Raw genomic sequence first — 19,089 nt, forward strand, 5'->3', positions numbered from 1 at the left:
AAAAAAATAGGTGTGTGTATGTGTGTGTATGTGCGTTGTATTTATATATGTACATGTATACATATGTACACATGTATCATATATGTATAATCTCCATACTATGATGTTTTCTATAAATTTGTTGTGGGTTAAGAATATACAAAAGTGCTTTGTTCTAATAAGGAACATAATCAGTAAGCCAAACTTTAAATAATATCTGATTCGATGTTTATATATGCTGTGAAATATCAGCAGTGTATTGCTGTATCAAAGCTGTGTGGGGCTGGAGAGATGGCTCAGGGGTTAAGAGCACTGGCTACTCCTCCAGAGGTCCTGAGTTCAATTCCCAGCAACCACATGGTGGCTCATAACTATCTATCATGAGATCCAGTTCCCTCTTCCGGCCTGCAGGCAGAACACTGTATACATAATAAATAAATAAATCTTTAAAAAAAAAGCTGTGTGAAAGGCTGTGGAGATGGTCCAGTGGGTAAAGTTCATGCGAACATCCTCACACCCCTGTCAGATCCAGGCAGTGGTGTGTGCCTGTAACCCCAACCATCCAGGGAACAGACAGGCAGATCCCAAGGACTTACAGGCCAAGCAGTCTAGCTAAATCATAGAGCTCTAAATTCAGTGAGAGACCCTGCCTCAGAAAATAGAGAACAATAGAAAAAGGCTCCCAACATAATAAAAATAAATAAATAAATCATAGGAGATTCATACAAGCATTTTCTACATGTCCACTGTATGTCGGGTACTCAATGCACATTGAAGCAGTTTTTTTATTGTTTTAATTAACTATATGGTAACTATACATGTGCTTTTCATATGTGCACTTACATAGGCTCATGCATGAAATGGTGTTATTTATTTATATTGTTGATAAGCTCTTAATGGTAATACTAGATTCCTTTCCTCGAACTTAAGGGAAACACATGGTGTTGTGTGTATATGTATTAATATAATACACATTTGTTAAAGATAAAAAGGGTTTCTTAAAGGGATCCTCGCTAAATCCAACTCACAGTTGTTACCCCAGAAAAGTAAGATTAAGGGTTGTGAACACAGAAGGTTGAGCACATTTTGGCTTTATATATTCCTGTTTTGTTGAGTGTTTATGATTTCAGGTGTATGAGGAGGTGTATACATATAAGCATATATATATATTATTTATACTGTACACAAATTTAAACAACAAAGTGGTTAAATAGATTGACCCAAGGTTTTCACTGAATGGCAAAGCCAGCCATACAAATATAAGACCTCGATTTGGCTGACCTTATCAAGGACTAGTGTTTGGATTTGGGTGTCATTGTCCCTAACCCTCCACACTTGCTTCCTTCATAGAAACCCGAGCTGTGAGGTGCACCAAGAGCCAGTGACATACACAGCTATCGACCCCAGCCTGCAAGACGCCCTGCACCAGTGTGTCAACAGCAGGTGCAGCCAGAGGCTGGAAAGTGGGTAAGAGACCTCCCTGAGATCGGTGCCCAGCAGCCCCACAGAGCTCCTGCAGCCCAGCTTCATGCTTTAAAGATACGTCCTTCGAGAGAGGGAGGATCATTCCTACACCATAAACCTTTTCTCTCCCCGATTAAATATTCCATTCCCACTGATTACAGGTGTTTGGCATTTGTGCTATAGGCTAAAAAAAAGGCCTCTTCTGTGAGCAGGAAGGTTTTTTGTTTTGTTTTAATAAGCGAAGTGCAGAAGATATTGCAAGGGAGTGGGATCTCCTGGGATTCTCAACAGGACCCAGCAGCCATCAAGGTTTCTCTGGAAAGTATTTCAAAACTTCCCTTCTTGAAAAGCAAATCTGTTCCAGGACAGTTTTGAGACACTAACAGCCCTGTGTCCCTTGCTGTGGGCTGCTCCCCTCTAGGGATTTTGGACTAGGCATGGGAGGCTATGGCAGATCTGGGGGAGGGGGATTAGTTCTCTCTAGATGCTGATTGCCATGAGATCAGGCGAAGTAAGGGCACAGAGGGCACAGTTGGCCTTGTTTTTAGTTGAACTGAATAAAGGGCTACCCTTGAAATGTTTAGCGTGGGCTGTTAGGCTGTATTTGGATGCAGGCAGCACTGTCACTGATGTTACTTCTTAGGAGCATCACCATGGAGCGGCCTAAGAGACTGGCCGATAGGAAATCTCTTTTAAATAGACTACTATTTCCTGAGTGTATTTGACTGTTACTTCCTTCCTTAAACAACCATAATGCCACGGGGCGTGTTAGACCAAAACCAAACAAACCTAGGGTCTATTTGCCTTTCGTCCTTTGAGATGATTCTGAACAAGACCACACTAATCCACAGTTGGAGGTTGTAAGGCCACTCAGGGAGAACTTGGCCTTTTCTCATTTTCAAGTGGCCAAGAGGCGTCCAATAGCCACCCCACAGGTAAATGACTGCTGTCCCTACTTGACAAGGAAAGGAGCAAGCCGTGGAGGCCTGAGGTCCAGCTAAAGGCCAGCTTGCCTGCTCTCCGGTTCACACTGATTTCTGAACCTTTGTCCCTCTGGCAGGGACTGTTTCGGTGTGCTGGACTGCGAATGGTGTGTGGTGGACAGCGACGGAAAGACGCACCTGGACAAGTCCTACTGCGCGCCCCAGAAGGAGTGCTTCGGAGGGATCGTGGGAGCCAAGAGTCCCTACGTTGATGACATGGGGGCCATCGGTATGCTGATTAGGAACCCACGCTGGTTTGATTCTTGAATGCAATTTTCTGCCTATAGACTGGGACCGAAATCGTAATAATCCTCGGCCCAACTCCCCTGCTTCGTCTCCCAGTCGTCCTTAGTTACAAAACCGAGGCAGATAATGACCTTCAGAGCTGACTACACGCACTGTGCAGTGAGCAGCCAACCATGCTGCCAAATTTTGCAAGCCTGGAATTCATTCCCATAAAGCTTGTTCTAAGGAACTCGGGCCTGATTTCCACATGGCTGATCTCCGGAGTCCGCTTGAATGTGCATCCCAGCTGTCAGAAGCCTGGGGCCTGCGGTGTGTCCTTTCTTCCCGAAGCATCCCCTTTCTTCTTTCCTAACCACCTTTACAAGGTAGGCGTCCTCAGCCACATGTCACTGTTGAGGGCAGTGGGTTCAGCAGACACCAGGGCTACTCAGGGTTGCTACAGCAGCTTAGGGGAGGGGTCAGGGACACCACAAAGAGAAGAGCCCCTGGGATCAGGCCACGAGTCCTTGAAAATACTACCAAAGCATCTGGATTTCTCATTAGATTTTTTTTTCCAGTCTCTTCCCAGAGTCAGCCCCAAGTCCTCATTCTTAGATGGCAAACTGAGTCACCATATTTAAGCCACTAGTTAATGTAGATGTTTCTCAACTTGGGATACAGTTATGGCCCCGTAAACCTATCTTGGGTTGAAAAAAATTAAGTCAAATTGTGCTTAATACTCTCAGCCTGCTGAATGTTATATAATTTAACGACACAGTTAAACAACACAGTGCTGATTTTTTTAACCTTTGTGAGCCCATGGCTGGCTGGGAACCTCCACATCTGTCTCAGAAGAGTATCCTGCATTTCACAAGCCCAAGGAAAGATTCCCAAGTCTGTGTTGTTTCTAGTGAATGCTTTATTGCTCTTGTATCATCACAAAGTTGACATGAGTCCAGTCCTCACCAACTAGGGACCATCTATATCTTGCTTTTTAATATCTGCACATTTATCCTCTTCTGTGGGGAGGAGAGGTTGAGTGCTTGGGTTACCACTGAAGCAGGCAGGGGCGTAGTTGACACAGATATGCTCCAAAGGGTTACGCTCTGTGCTTACAGGGAGGCCACACTCCTGCGTCTTGGTCTGTCAAGCAGACTCACTGTACTTCATATCTCTCATTTCAGTGGGTAGTTCATATGTCCCTCAAAGAAGCCCACCTCGCCTTTCTCTACTAGGTGATGTCTCCTCTTCCCAGAGTAGCCAGGACTCCGTCAGCACCAGGCAATGCATGTGTGTAAGCAGTCTTTATCTGCTCACTCTGTGTAGCAGCCAACAGTGGAGAACCAGGAATGAAGTGAAGCTCCCGCGGTCTCGTGTGTCAGGGAGGAATTTAGAGTGCAGCCCAGCCCTCCACCCAAACAACCCATCCTCCTCTGGTCCTTCCTGTCTTGCTGCTCTCCCTCCATCCCTACCTCCCACTGCACTCGGGGGATCTTGACACCGAACATCTGTTCGTTTATTCTCTGAAGGTGATGAGGTGATTACGTTAAACATGATCAAGAGTGCCCCCGTGGGCCCTGTCGCCGGAGGGATCATGGGCTGCATCATGGTGTTGGTCCTCGCCGTGTATGCTTACCGCCACCAGATTCACCGCCGCAGCCACCAGCATATGTCTCCTCTTGCTGCTCAAGGTGAGTGCAGAAATCCTCTTATAGGTCAGCAGCAGGTTGCTTAGGCCTGCTTTCTTCTTTAGTGCCTAAACTCTGCATGCCCTATTTTGATTACCCAGAAAATTCTAGGCTCTTGCTTGATGCTACCGACATCCCCATCCCTCACCCACTCCATGGCCTATTTCTACCATCAGCTGAGCTGGGGAGCCAGGGTGCTGACAGAGACTGTGTGTCCACAGGCTGCCCTTGCAGTCTGAGCCCAAGCAAATCAGAGACCCGCCCCCCCAGACCATTATGACCAGGAATACGAATCAGTTCTGTTGCACCGCTGTGCGGAGTAGGAATGGTCACGTTTGAATAATAAGACCTTTTGAACCAGGATGAATCATCAGAGCCCACTACAAAAGAGTTCGTCTGTAATCATGACCACAATTGTTGCCAAAGTTTTAAGTCGGCCATCTGCACTCAAAACCATACCCACCCTTTCCGAAGTCCCCAGAGGTGTGCTAACCTGGCCTTTATAAAAGTAAACTCAACTCGCCATCATTCTGGCCACTTAACTCAGCTTGCAGCACTAGTGACAAATTAGTGTTGGCTGTTGCTATGACAACAGCCCTGACAGAAGAGTACAACAGGGTTACCACCAACACCTGCCTCGGGTGAGATTCCACTAGACTCGGGATGGCCGACGTCCAGTGTTCCCTGGCACCTGGCCGTCTGCAGTGCTGTAGCCTTTTCAGGGCACAGCCAGTGATGGTTCGGACCCCACTCCTGCTTAAGTGCTTTGAGAGAGGCTTGAAGGTGCGTTGGCCTCCGCCAGCTTCGTTTCTTTCCTCAGAACTCAATTTTAGGTGCTCCTCGCTCATTCTCTTCTTGTTCTTCCTTTGTACTAACATCCACCTCTTCCTAGACGGATGTAACAGATAGGGGCCATCCAATTGCAAGCTCATCTTTCTTTTTATTTATTTTTTTTTTGAGAGCCTGGGGCTAGAACCCAGCACGTTTGAGGCGAGCATTCTACTGCGCCTCCCCCAGCTCACTCTTGCTGGAATGCTGTCACCAGCCATCAAACCCGGGCTCCGCGGGGTATTAAAGCCAATGATTTTGTTTGATTAAATAGTCATGTTTCTCCCTTTCTCATGATGGACAGAAATGTCAGTGCGTATGTCCAACCTGGAGAACGACAGAGATGAAAGGGACGAGGACAGCCACGAAGACAGGGGCATCAGTGAGTATCCGCTGCCTCCCGCGGCTTGTGTCGGCAGGAGGCTAATCCAAAATAAATATTCTTTCTTATGTCCTTTTGGCTTGTATTAAAATTTAAGAAGCTCTGACTTGGCGGGGGTTTTGTTCCCCCTCCCCTTTTCGTTAAGTGGAAGAAGTGTGGGTCTCTGCTTTGTTTCAGAATACCTCAAAAGCCTTTTTTTATATATATATATTATCTTTTGCATTTTCTCTGGCTTAAAGTTTCTCCTCTCATTACTTTTCCAACATGGTGTTTCAGAAAGAGAAGTTTCTAGAATTTTTTTTTTTTTTTTTTAGTCCCTTAATTAGTGTCCACAACTCAGGGTAAAAGAAAAGTACTTTATTAAAAGAGACTTCTGCTGATGTCTAGATCCCTTGAGCTGCCTAGCCCTTGGCCTGCTGATGCATGCTGGAGATAAGTGGCTAAGCGCCTCTCCCCTCATGCTTAAAGTTCTTTTAAAAATTATTTATTCTAACTCTTCAAAGAAGCACTCCTCCAGCATGTGAGTGGCCATGCTCAGGGCACAGGGGTTGAAACAGTGAAGGTCCTGGCCAAGAGTGACACTAACTGTCCTTGACTTCCTGTAGTCAGCAACACTCGATTCATAGCTGCGGTCATGGAGCGACATGCGCACAGTCCTGAAAGGAGACGACGCTACTGGGGCCGCTCGGGAACCGAAAGCGATCATGGTAAGGTCTGGTCCTCTGCGGCAGAAGCCATCGGGAGCTTGGGCTACTCCTGTGGGAGGTGGGCACACACTCTTTCTCTCCCCTTCTCCAATTCTGTACTTAATTCTTTGGACATAGTTTCCCTAAAGGGATGCACCCCAGCGTGATGTTGCTTGAGAAAAGTGCATGGGCAGTTCTCTTGCGTCCCAATACTTCCAGGCACAAGCCAGATGGACCTGACCACACAGATTGCTTTCAAGTTTTTCTCTGTAAAGCAGGTGGGGGCTGGTGAGACAGCCTGATGGGCAGAGATCCTTGCATCCCACCCTGATGACCTAGGTTTCATCCATGGAACCCACTGTGGTAGAAGGAAAGAGCTGATTCCCACAAGTTACCCCCTGACCTCCACACATCATAGTGCACAAGCACACACACGCACACACACACACACACACACACACACACACACGTCATTTTTTTAAGGTGTGTTTTTGACACTTTTGCTTAGCTGTGACCACATTCCTGACGAAAGCAGGGAGGAATTATTCCTTTTAGCCCATGGTTTAAGAGGGTTCAGTGTACCAGACGGCAACGATGCACACCTTTAATCCCGGCACTCGGGAGACAGAGCAGTTTCCAGGACAGCCAGGGTTACACAGAGAAACCCTGTCTTAAAAAAAAAAAAGGGGGGGGTTCATTTTGGTTGCTGATTAGATCCGATTGCTTGGGCCGGTGTCTTGAGTAACATCCTAGTGGCAGGGGCATGTGGCAGAAGACATCTGTGACCATCGCGGCCAGGGCGGGTGGGATGAAAGGGGAACATATAAGTGAAGAACCAGTCACCAGTGATCCTCTTCCTTCATCCAGGGCTCACCTCCAGAGTTTCCAGAACTTTCCAAAATAGTGTTACTAAGGGACCAAGTACTCAAAACATGAGGGTGTGGGAAACATTTCAAAATCACAGTCGCTAAGGCTTCATTCAGTATGGAACCCCTTGTGTCCGAGAAGCTAATGTTGCTGGTGGACCACTGCCAGCGTCCACAACACACACTCTTGGGTCATAGGCAAGTCTGGACAGTCCTCTAGCGGTGTCCACCCCGTCTCTGGCCATGTCCGCCAGGCTCCAAAGCTTTGCTGAAGAAATGTTTGCAACTGAGCCTTGAAAGGATGACTAAGAAAAGAATGAGTGTGTACAAAGTTGTGGATTTACATTCATTGCAGAAGAAGTCAAGGCTGAGGAGGTACCAGGTGCCAGGCAAACCCCTGTCCTAGGAAGTCCGTGTCCTGTCCCAAAGACCAGCCACACCATAGGGCCTCTCACGTTCCTGGTGTCTGTCATGCAGAGCAGCAGGTATGGCCCGGTCTGTGAGCCTCACGGCCCCCATTACTCAAAACCAGAACCGGAGTGAAAGAATGTTTCATTTTTTTAAGCTAGCTGTCTAGTTTTCAAAGCTAAGTCTTTGTATATGCCTAGATAATTATATAAACTTTTTATTTTATTATTATTTTTTCTTTTTGGTCTTGGCTTTTTCCACACCTATCCCGAAAGAAGAGAAATGCCTTCCAACAGTGTTTCTATTTGTATGCAAATAGAAACAGGAGATGACGCCCCTCCAGGGGACCAGCATCCCTCTGACACCACCACAGGGATCAACCGCCCTTGGAAAATGTGAGCTGCTGCAGCCCAGCCTGGTAAACCCCAGGCTGTGAATTGGGCTTTGAATGGCATCGTTCCCACTGACTAAATAGAACCTTCGGGTTTCTATGGAGAACCGAAGCAGAACTTAAATTTTTCAGTTTCTTGGCTCCCTGCCTCCCCCACATCACCCCCCTCCCCCCAATAATCCTTTGAACCTGTGCGAGTTCCTCTGCTTGGCAATTCTGCGCCTTCTCTTTTGAATACTAACACAGGTTTGAGGCTACTAAAGTTCAGCTGAAATAATTTCTTATTCAACAGAAACACTGAATCTCAGCTCTCCCTCTCCCGTGGCATCCATACCAAATTAGGATCTGGAGTGACAAAATGTTCCCAGCCTCTTCTGCTGTCTTAACTGCGATGGTGTATGAGGCAACAGCTTAGATAAGTGTGAGTAGTATGAGTACCTGAAACCAGGAATGCAGCGAAGGGCGCTCTCTCTCTCTCTCTCTCTCTCTCTCTCTCTCTCATTTCTCTCACTAATTGGATCCCTGTTATCCCTGAGGAATTAAAAAAAAAAAGTTTCTCATGCAGACAGAATAAACCACCGAAGGAAGTACAAGGCTCTGAGAGTCCCCATATCCCAAATACATCATTAAATCAATGGCGCTTCCCTGTGGGCTGTTGTATCCCTGAACCTGTCCAGCAGGCCACTAAAAGTGACTCACCAATTGAGTGGCCCTGTCACGCCGGCAGGATAAAGTCTGCCTGCGCATTAGAGGAGGAAATAGAATTGATCGATGGTTTTGTCAGCACGGTTCTGAGTGGTATTCTCCTGTATCGCGCCTGTACTGGGTGTGTGCCGTGCACTGGGCGCTGGAGGTGGAGGGCAGGGTGAGCAAGAGGAGCACCCTCCAGACAAGGTTCTACCGCCTCTTTTGTTTTTATAACAAGCCTGCTTAGAGTTTAGTGAGATGTTTTAGTCCTGAATTTCCTAATTCTTAAAGTAGAATAGCCAGGTGTGGTAGCACACACCTCTAATCCCAGCCCTCAGGATGCAGAGGCAAGCAGATCTCTGTAAAGTGTAGGCTAACCTGATCTACACAGCAAGTTCCGGGCCAGCCAAGGCTTACCTAGTGGCACCCTGTCTCAAAAACTAATACGTAACTAAATAATAGGATTAAGTTTTTCTACCTGGTGAAGTTCTCATGAAGCTCAAAGGAGCTAGCGTGGCAGGAGCTGGGGCTCGGGGTGACCTCTCTGCTTTGTCCTTATGGTTTCTATTCCAAGGGAACCCAGAAATGAAGGTCCACGTTCAGGAGCCCCACACAAGGTGGAAAGAGACAGATTCCTGGAGTGAACAAAAGAGAAAGGCAAAGGAAGGGCTTGAGCTGGTGAGGCAGCAGTACCAGGGTTCTGTGTTGTGCTATGTGCGTGTGCATGTGCACGCATGCGCCGTGTACATGTGCGTGTGAGTGACTAGTAAAAGCCTAGGCCCCTGGGAAGCTGCATAGCGATGTTCCTAGAAATAAAACCCACCCTTACTAAACTTGGAAACTTGTGGCTGCTTATTTATTTAGAAATAGTTCACAAGGCCGTGTTTCAAATATAAAGTGTTTTTTATTTGGTGCTGGGAATCAAAACCAGGATCTGGTATGCGCTAGGCAAGTGCTCTGTGTTGCGAACACCCCAGCCAGACTTCTGTCAATATTCTAAGACAACTTAAAGTGTTTGTTTTTTTCAGCAAAATGTAAGCCTCACAGGTTGAGCTACTAAACACCTTTGTGACCATGCATCTGCTGTGTCTCATATTTCTCTTGAAAATAGCATGTTCTGTCTAATATCTACTAGCTGATTTTTAATTTTATAAAATACCAGCATACGTTTATTTGCTCCTCATGAGTTTATATTTCAATTACTTCCTCATTAGAAAATAGAATTCAATTATATTTCAATTACTTTACAACGAGGTTTAGACAGGTATTTTTGCATGTATGTATGTATGTGGTAAGCAACACTTTCTTTTTGAAAACGGGGTTTTTCCCTCATTCTTGGCAATTTCATGGGACTTTTTCTAAGACAAATCATGAACGAAAACCTAATCAAAAGCTGATCGTATTCTGGAGGTACCCTCCTCCAGTTACTCTTTGTGGCCACAAGATGGCGCATAAGTCCCTGAAGGAGCCTTAGCGTTTTGGCAAATAGCAGTTTCTCAGGAACTATCGTAAACACATAAGCAGAATACCTAAGTACAGAAGCCTAGTTTGGGCTTCTAGTCCTCATGGGTGCCTGGCCTCGTTCCTAAAGGAGTGACATACTTGAGCTTATCTTCGTAGATGCTTTTCGCTTTTCAGCATATGCCTTTGCAAGTGCTGCCAGAAGTCCTTTGTGTTTACACAGCATTTCTTCCGTGCTCCATGGCCAGGGATCCTGTCTGTCCTCATGATTCCTCACAGTTCTCAGGGCAAAGCACAACTTCCTGGCACCAAGCAAATGGTTTATTTGCCGGATGATAAAACGCCTGTGGCCTGGGGAGAGGGCTCCATGGTTTGCAAAGCACTTGTTGCACAGCCATGAGGACCAGAGCCCCACAAAGCCAGGCACAATAGCCCCATCGGCAAGCCCAGAGCTCACACGATGAAATGGGAGATGGAGATGACAGAATCCCCAGGAGCTTGTGGGAGGGCTAGCCTGGTGTATACAGCAGCAAACAAGAGACCCTGCCTCTAACAAAGTGGGAGGCAAGGACCAACACTGGAAATTGTCCTTTGACCTCTAGGCAGGCATGCCCACACTCACTCTCCTACCACATACACCCACAGAAGACTTAGAAAGAAAAGAAAATGTATTTGTTTCACTTGTTACTCTACAACTTGCTGTCCCCTGGGGATTTCCACTCGTGCATTAAATGATAGGAAAACATGGAGTGAATGAGCAATAGTGTCTGCTAGTTTTCCGTCCTTTGCAGACACTTAGAGAAACCGTTCCAGGCAGTGAAGCTGTCCTTTGGCTCACAGCTTCGAGGGTCTCAGTCGGTCGTTGGCTGGCCATGCTGTTTCTGGGCCATGGCAGGGCAGACCATGCTGGTTGAGGACATGGTGGTGTGAGGTTGCCACCTCATGGTGCCAAGCAAGGCACATCTTTCCAGGGCAGGCCTCCAGTCACGTACGTCCTCTAACTGGACCCCACCCCCACTGCCTACATTCCACCACCTCCCTCTAATGCAACATGGTTTGAATCTATCAAGGGATGGGTCCACAAAATGAGGCTGGGGCCATCTTGACGGAGCCTCTTCCCAAAGCACAACAAACAGCGTCCCGTCCCCCAACAGAGGTGCCTTTGGGGACCATTTCAGATCCAGACACAAGGGTATCACAATGAGGCAAATAATTACAGAGTATCACTAGACGCTGAAAGCCACTGGGTAGGGAAAACATGGATTTCCAGATCTTCCTAATTATATGAGACCAGCAAATGCCGTGCCACGCAAAGCTATAGGCAACAGAAAACTCATGGGTGCCGGTACTTGGGGGAATTATAGTGTGAATAGTGTGTGGAGGCCCACTTTTTGTTTTTATAGTTCTAGGGATTGGCCCTAAGGCCTCTTACATGCTAGGCAAGTGGTCTCCCACCGAGGTATCGCCACGGCCCTTTTAGTTTTTACGTGGAGGCAGGATCTAAGCTGCTTGTGTTGGCCTTGAATTCGCTCTGTAGCTCGGGCCAGCCTTGAACCTGCAGTCTTCCTGCCTCAGTTTCCAAACAGCTGCATTTACAGGCCTGTACCTGCAGGCCTGGTTGGTTTTTCTATGAAGTGCCTCCTTTATGCGAGGCCCTGGGTTCAGGGTCAGGAGTGCAAAGGCAGCAAATAAGAAAGATCTGGCTAGCCAGGCAAGGTGGTGAGCCCCGGCAAGCAAAGCAGAGCAGGACCATTTCAAGTTTGAAGCAAGCCTGGGCTATTTAGTGAGTTTCAGGCTAGCCTGGGCTATGTAGTAAGACCCTATCTCCCAAAAGCAAAAATAAGAAGAAATGAAAAAATGGAGGAACCTGTCAACAAAGAGCCCGTTTTTAGTATAATATGGTGTAAAAAAAATTACATAATGCCATGCAGAATGGCAGAGGGACACCAAACCCAGGTGGCTGGTCAGGGGGATGGGCAAGGAAGACTTAGCAGAGCTCTGAGGCACCTGAAGCTTGAAGCATGGCAGCAGGGGAGAGGGAACTTAGACCAGGTGTCTTAACAATCGATCTGGCACTGTGGTACTCAGAAGTGACCAGAATGGGACCACTGGGGCAGTAGCGGGGTGAGCAGCCCAAATACTAAGACTGCTAAAATCTAGTCTCGGGCCGGGCCGGGCGGTGGTGGCGCACGCCTTTAATCCCAGCACTCGGGAGGCAGAGCCAGGCGGATCTCTGTGAGTTCGGGGCCAGCCTGGGCTACCAAGTGAGTTCCAGGAAAGGCTCAAAGCTACACAGAGAAACCCTGTCTCGAAAAAACCAAAAAAAATAAATAAATAAATTTAAAAAAATAAAATAGAATCTAGTTTCGATGTCCTCCTGAATGTGCACGGGACGGTGTGGTTCAGACATCCGTGTGGCAGCTTTCAGAGCCTGGCCTCTAGTCTTACACTGTAGGCTTAGCCCTGCCAAAGATAGCAAACTGAGAGACTTTCTCTGGCCCCGTCTCTTAAATGTGGGTGAAGGTGTCACTGTTTCCCCAGCCCCTGAACTTCGAAACCTCGACCATCTATCTCCAAGGATGTCCACCCTTCTAACCCCTTCCTCTGGCCGACTCATTTGGTCACCAAACCCCCAGCTTCCTCCCAGGAACAGCCTGTTGATATCCGGTGGTTCCCCCATCTCCAAGCGCTGCTACTGTCCGACGTCAGCTTGAGGTCTGGGAGGCAGCCTCCAATTCTCTGAGCCACCTGGCTTCTAGAAGCTCAGGTCGCATTGGCACTCACCCACCCCTAGTACCTGCCGTTAAGTCCTAGTGGTTCCAACCAGCCTTCTGACCCTAGCCCCAGCCTCCCTACCTAGCAACCATGCCTACTTTTCCCATGTCACCGAGGTAGCCAAGCCTTCAGGGCGGTGGTTCTCAACCTTCCCAATGCTGCAACCCTTGAATACAGTTCCTCACGTTGTGGTGACCCCCCCACACACACACACACCCCATAAAATTATTTCATTGCTACTTCATAACTGTAATGTTGCTACTGTTATGAATCATAATGTAAATATCTGATGTGCAGGATATCTGACACCCAACCCCCCAGGGGTCATGCCCCCTAGTTTGAGAACCACTGCTTTAGGGCTATTGCTCAGAGCTGTTGCATCTGACTGTCCCCCACTAGTACCTGTGGTGCCTTGACTGGGCTTCTGGGGCCGTCCACCTTGCTCTTGTTCTTGCTCCTGGCACCTGTATCCAGGTGCTCTCAGTGATGTGGCCCACAGCAGCGAGCTCTGCCCTCCTTCCCTGGCTTGGGCAGAAGATGTACCTGTTTGTCGTTGGCTCTCCAGAATCAAGATGGTTCCAACCGTGTCATGCTTTCCTGAGACTCGGGGTCACCGGGTCTCCTCCGCCGTCCTCCTGACTCAACTTGTAGCCTTTACCCTTACCATACAACCACCCATGCCTGGTTGCCTAGCAACCTTTATAATCTGCCGTCCCACTTCCCCTCATTTTAATTCTTCATCCTTCCTTGGGCTGTTGCAGTGACCTTCTTGGTCTTTCCGTTTCCCTTTCATCCATTCTCCAAACTGCCAGTCGGTCTCTGACCAGAGTGATCAGGGCCAGCCATTACAGGGAAGTCGTGTCCCTGCTGTCTACTCTAGCATGTGCATCATGCTCTAGCTTGAACTCTCCTCTCGGCTTCTCCCTTCTCTGCTGCTCGGCTCCCTGCTAACACAGATCTGAGCCACACGATGGAGGAATCACTTTAGGGCTCCGCACTTCACGGACTGCTCTTCTCTTTCTTTGCTTACATACACTTTGCCAAACTTGGTGGTTTTGTGTTTCAAGACAGGGTTTCTCTGTGTAGACTTGGCTGCCCTGGAACTCACTCTGTAGACCAGGCTGGCCTCCAATTTAGATCCGCCTGCCTCTGCCTCCTGAGTGCTGGGATTAAAGGTGTGTGCTACCACTGCCTGGCTACACTATACCAAACTCCTATTCACCTGCCTAAGCCCTAGTGACAGTGCGATGACATTGCTTCCCTCGTTCCTTTAGCCAGAATGAGTTAGTCCTCCTTCTGGTGAGCTCTGGGTCTCACCACTGTCTGTTTACACACCATTTTAGTCATTAAGGAAGGGAAATAAGGCGATGTGATTTGTCACCCCTCCCCCACCCCCACCCAGTCCACAGTAAAAGAGTGACCCAATGCACTGTGTTCTTGCTTGTCTCAAACACTGGCAGCTTAGCTCCTCCAGGACCAGGTTTTCGTGCCTCCAGTACCTAGCAGAGTGACATGACTTAGGAGATGCCCAATCAATATTCCTCGCGTTGGACTGGCTGTTAAACAATCTTCAGTTATGTTTTACTGAGGACAGAGATTGCCTCTCTCACTTTTGCACAGAGCATACATTTTCAACCCCACACTGCTCCGACTTGGCTGAATGCGAGCATATCAATTTTGCAATCACCAAGGTGACTAGTGCTTACCCTGGGTGAGGGCTGATTGACACGGAGGTGCAAGGAAACTATTAATGAGCTGTCACTTCTCAAAACGTTTAGAAGAGGGTTTTTTTTTTTTTCAATATTTAAAAACATGCCAAGGTTCTTGGAAAGGAATCCTTTGATCAACGAAGGCATTTTCTTTTGAAACGTGTGTTACTTAGAATACTGAAAGAAATGAATCTTTAAACACAGTGAGCTGGCTTACATGAAGCGTAGCTGACTCCCTTCTAGTTGCTCTGGGCTAGATGGGGATTTGAGGTTTCATTGCACACTAGAACCTTGGATGAGTTCCTTCCCTTCTGACCACATCCCTTCTACAGTGGGTATTAAGAACCCAGCTGTTATGCAGGAATCACTGACCTGTGTTTTGCTATAGACATGTGTGCTGATGATAATGAGTTGGACTCTCACTGATATCCCATGGTGATAATGGTTTGGACCCTCACTGACATCCCACAAGCATTTCACTGTTCAGCTGTTTCCCACCATTCCCAACCAGTCTGCACCCTGTTCACATCACCCTGAAGCTGCCCATTGCCTGCTTTAGTAGTTTATAAGATACAGGGGGAGTTGTCATCATGCTCTTTAGAAGCATAGGGAGATGGACCCCAGGATGCCAAGATGGGTACCTGCAGATAATGGGGTCTGTGGGGTGATTTCACTGTGGGGGTATCACTGGCCTGGGGATTTGGAGTGATGACTCTTGTTCATTTTCCCCAAACTTTCTCAGTTGTTTAACATAGTTGTGTATTGATGGTTAATTGTTCTTAGAAAAAACTAACCAACCCTGTTTCATCTCGATCTCCTTAAAGTTACAATACCTTGGCATCCACTGGTCATGTACAGATGTTGGCACCTAAGTGTCACTATCACAGGACTCCAGCATCCTAGACAGTCTGGTCTGTGTCCTGAGGCTGTGCTGTTCCTTTTCTAGGGTACAGCACCATGAGTCCGCAGGAAGACAGTGAGAACCCTCCATGCACCAATGACCCCTTGTCCGCTGGGGTGGATGTAGGCAACCACGATGAGGACTTGGACCTGGACACCCCACCCCAGACTGCAGCCCTACTGAGTCACAAGTTCTACCACTACCGCTCACACCACCCGACCCTCCATCACAGCCACCACCTCCAGGCAGCCGTGACAGTGCACACCGTGGACGCCGAGTGCTAACAGGCCGAGGGGCCCTGGGGATGCGGGATGCTCTGAGAAGAAATGAGCTGGCGTAAAACTCTGTCCCGTGAGACACTTGGTGTCTGTGCTTTGTCAGTGAAGTCTGATGCCTTTTCTGCCTGCTGGCGTGTTTAAAAACTGAAACCACAAAGTCCTGTTTGTGAGAAGCTGAAGCTGGTTCTGAAATGGAAGCGGGGGCAGGGGGGCCCGGTGCTGATGAACTGACCTGCCATAATGGAATGGAAGCCTAGGCAAAGCTCCAACAGAGACACTTGTAGAGGAAACTGAGCCAGAGGAATGTTCCCAGCACCAGAAGCGCTCGACTCCTTCCCTGGAAGAGAGCTGGAGCAGATGCCAGGAACGTGGCACACACCGGATGCCACCAACTGCTGGACGGGCACCCTTGTTTCCTAGCGGTGCCTGGACACCACCGTAACTGTCCGGAACCGAACTCACCTTGAGCTCTAAATGATGCATCTCAAAGTTTCTAAGTAAAGGATTATTTTTCTACTATTTATTGAACTTTCAAACTTTGGGGGGAGGGGGAGGAAACGAGAGATTCTCGGCCATAACCCTGGCTGTTGTGTGTGGTGACGTTGTTGTTTGATTAAGGAGTTGTGTTTCTTATTTAACTGGTGAGCTTCCCACCACCCTGATCCACAAAAAAAAAAAAAAAAAAAAAAAAAAGGGAAAATGAAGAACTCTTCCTTTGGCTTGTTGACATCACTTTGCGGAAACACGTCATCTGTGTTAGTGTTCCCTTCCTGGAGGGGCAGTGATCCAAGACGTTTTCAAATTCCATTCCTTTAGAATCCATTTCCACCTCCCATAGAACGTTTTCCTTAGGTTTCTACGAAATCTAGTATTATAGCCCTGGCCTTTCATTTGAGGGAGGCTTGGGTTTACTCTCTTTGTTTTAAAGACTATAAATTTTAAAATGTCTCATTTTTGACTCTGAGAATATTAAACAGATAAAGGAAGACATTTTAAAATTGTGCAAGTGTGGTTCTTAAAAGATTTCTTTTGAAATCATAGCTCGAAGCTGCTGCCACTGAATTCACCAAACTGCTTTTGACTCTGCAGGGATTCATCCAATGGCTTCTTTGGCGCGGGGCATTGTGATTTTAAAGTAGTGTTCTAATTACAGTGGTGTATTTTAGATTCACATTTTGTGATTCAAATATGTTATGAAGACATTCTTTGCACCGTGCGTGTGGTAAATCTCCGTTTATATGTAGTTGGAAAAATTCACGGAATAATGTTTTAATGATAGGGTGTCATGATATACTGTAAAAAATAAATAAATAAATAAAAATTGGGTCCTCAGCACTACAGAAAGTAAACTATATATGTGCTACCCGGAAACCGCTTCATACTGTGTATAAAATTGCAGTCTAGTGAAATAAACTGTATGCCACAAACAGTTGAGTGGCTATTGTTATTTGATGTGCTGTCTCTCACCACGTGACCTTTCAATGCTTCAAACAACTTCAGGCCTCTTGATCATCTCAAACACACAAAGAAAAGTGAGGATATTAATAGGCTAAAATAAAGAACAAACAGTTAAGAATAAGTAAAACTGCCATGCCTGATGTTTTAGGCTTTACAAGCTAAACTCAGCAGGAGGATTAATAGTTTGAGGGCAGCCTGGGCTGCATTGGGAAACCTTGTCTCAAAAACCAATGACTAAATAAAAGTGTATTTATCCCCCGCTTCCTGCACAGCCAAGTCCATTTCCTTAGTGTAAGATGGTCAATTCTGTCTTGTCGAGGTTGCATGGTCTTGCCTTCCCTGAAAAGAACTCTTCTAGTCTAGGTTTTCCTGTAAGAGTAAGACTCTGTTAAGAAACTAGATGTGCTGGAGAGATGGGTCAGTGGTTAAAAGCATTTACTCCTCTTCCAGAGGATGCAAATTCATTTCTTACCGCACATGTTAGGTGGCTCACAACCACTTGTAACTCAAGCTCAAGTGTAGCTTGAGTTTTCCTGCCTGGCCCACAGTCAGGACAAATCTCTCTCACCTGCCAGTCCCACAGCCGCTCAGACCCGACCAAGTAAACACAGAGACTTATATTGGTTACAAACTGTCTGGCCATGGCAGGCTTCTTGCTAACTGTTCTTACAGCTTAAATTAATCCATTTCTATAAATCTATACCTTGCCACATGGCTCGTGGCTTACCGGTACTTTACATCTTCCTTCTCCTGATGGCGGCTGGCAGTGTCTCTCTTACCCAGCTTCCTGTTCTCTCCATTCTCCTCTCTGTTAGTCCCACCTATACTTCCTGCCTGGCCACTGGCCAATCAGTGATTTATTTATTGACCAATCAGCAACACATTTGACATACAGACCATCCCACAGCACTCAAGAGGTTCTGATGTCCCAGTGCCTGCACACACATAGCATATACTCACACAGACACACCAGACGTAATTAAAATTCAGAATACATCTTTTTAAAAAACCGGCTTCTTGACTGGGGAGGAAGAAGGTCCATAACAGAAAAGTGGTATCTCCAAAAAAGATGCTGTTGTAAGGGGTGGGGGGCATTAAGGGGAGCTAAATGTCTACTCTCACATCTTCCTTATAAGGTCTCAAAGTTCCATTCCACTGAAGTTCACCAACTATTATATTAGGGTTACTTACAGTTCGTGGGTAAAAGGTCACAGGCAGCATAGGAAGGTCTCCACCCAGCATGGATGATGGCCTCCCAGTGGCTGTGTGATAGACAGAGGCCTCTTCCTTCAGTCCTCCCCAGCCTCTGCACTCTAGCCCGTCCCCAAAACCCCAGACCATGTCCAGTTAGAATTGCTCACAGCCACTGAGGGAGCAGATGGATACTCAGTATTTTCCTGTGAGGGAAGGTCAACAGTTGACAAGCCCAGCTCTGATGATCTTCTGCAAGCAGACCAGGCCAAGTCCTGAGGATGGTATCTGTCTGGCTCAGGATAGATCTATACAATGGGTACACAAAGCTGAGAGCTAAAAACAATCAGTATAGTCTACTCAAACACAACAGCAAGCCAGACATCATGGTGGCATACACTTAGACTCCCAACCCTGGGGAACCCCAGGAGGATCGTGAGTTCAAGGCCAACGAGGGCCATGTAAGACTATCTTAAAAAAAAAAAAAAAAAAAGACTTTAATGGAAATTGTTTTGTATCTTTTGCAATAAGACTGCCCTGAAATCAGGGTAGAAGTAATTGAATGTTTATAACCTGAGCAAGAGACCATCACAAGGGTTTGTTTTGAGTTTTTTGGTTAGTTGGTTTTTGTTGTTTGTTTAGATTTATTTATTTTGTTTTATATATGTGAATGTTTTAACTGCATATATGCCTAAGGCAGTTGTGAGCACCATTTGAGTGCTGGGAATC

At 46.9% G+C, this 19,089-nt stretch overlaps 1 protein-coding gene across 1 annotated transcript in view; it reads left to right on the forward strand.

The window, feature by feature from the left end:
• The window catches only part of Cachd1 (cache domain containing 1), a 227,314-nt gene extending 210,174 nt beyond the window's left edge, over positions 1 to 17,140 (forward strand). Inside the window, exons 22-27 of the mRNA XM_059254575.1 lie at positions 1,330 to 1,446; positions 2,504 to 2,655; positions 4,181 to 4,342; positions 5,472 to 5,549; positions 6,155 to 6,256; positions 15,479 to 17,140. Coding sequence (XP_059110558.1) covers positions 1,330 to 1,446; positions 2,504 to 2,655; positions 4,181 to 4,342; positions 5,472 to 5,549; positions 6,155 to 6,256; positions 15,479 to 15,717 — 850 coding nt within the window. The 3' untranslated portion in view covers positions 15,718 to 17,140. The remainder of the gene's footprint in view (positions 1 to 1,329; positions 1,447 to 2,503; positions 2,656 to 4,180; positions 4,343 to 5,471; positions 5,550 to 6,154; positions 6,257 to 15,478) is intronic.
• Positions 17,141 to 19,089: the final 1,949 nt, after the last annotated feature.

This window comes from Peromyscus eremicus, chromosome 2 (assembly GCF_949786415.1).
Source record: "Peromyscus eremicus chromosome 2, PerEre_H2_v1, whole genome shotgun sequence".
Taxonomy (NCBI): Eukaryota; Metazoa; Chordata; class Mammalia; order Rodentia; family Cricetidae; genus Peromyscus; species Peromyscus eremicus.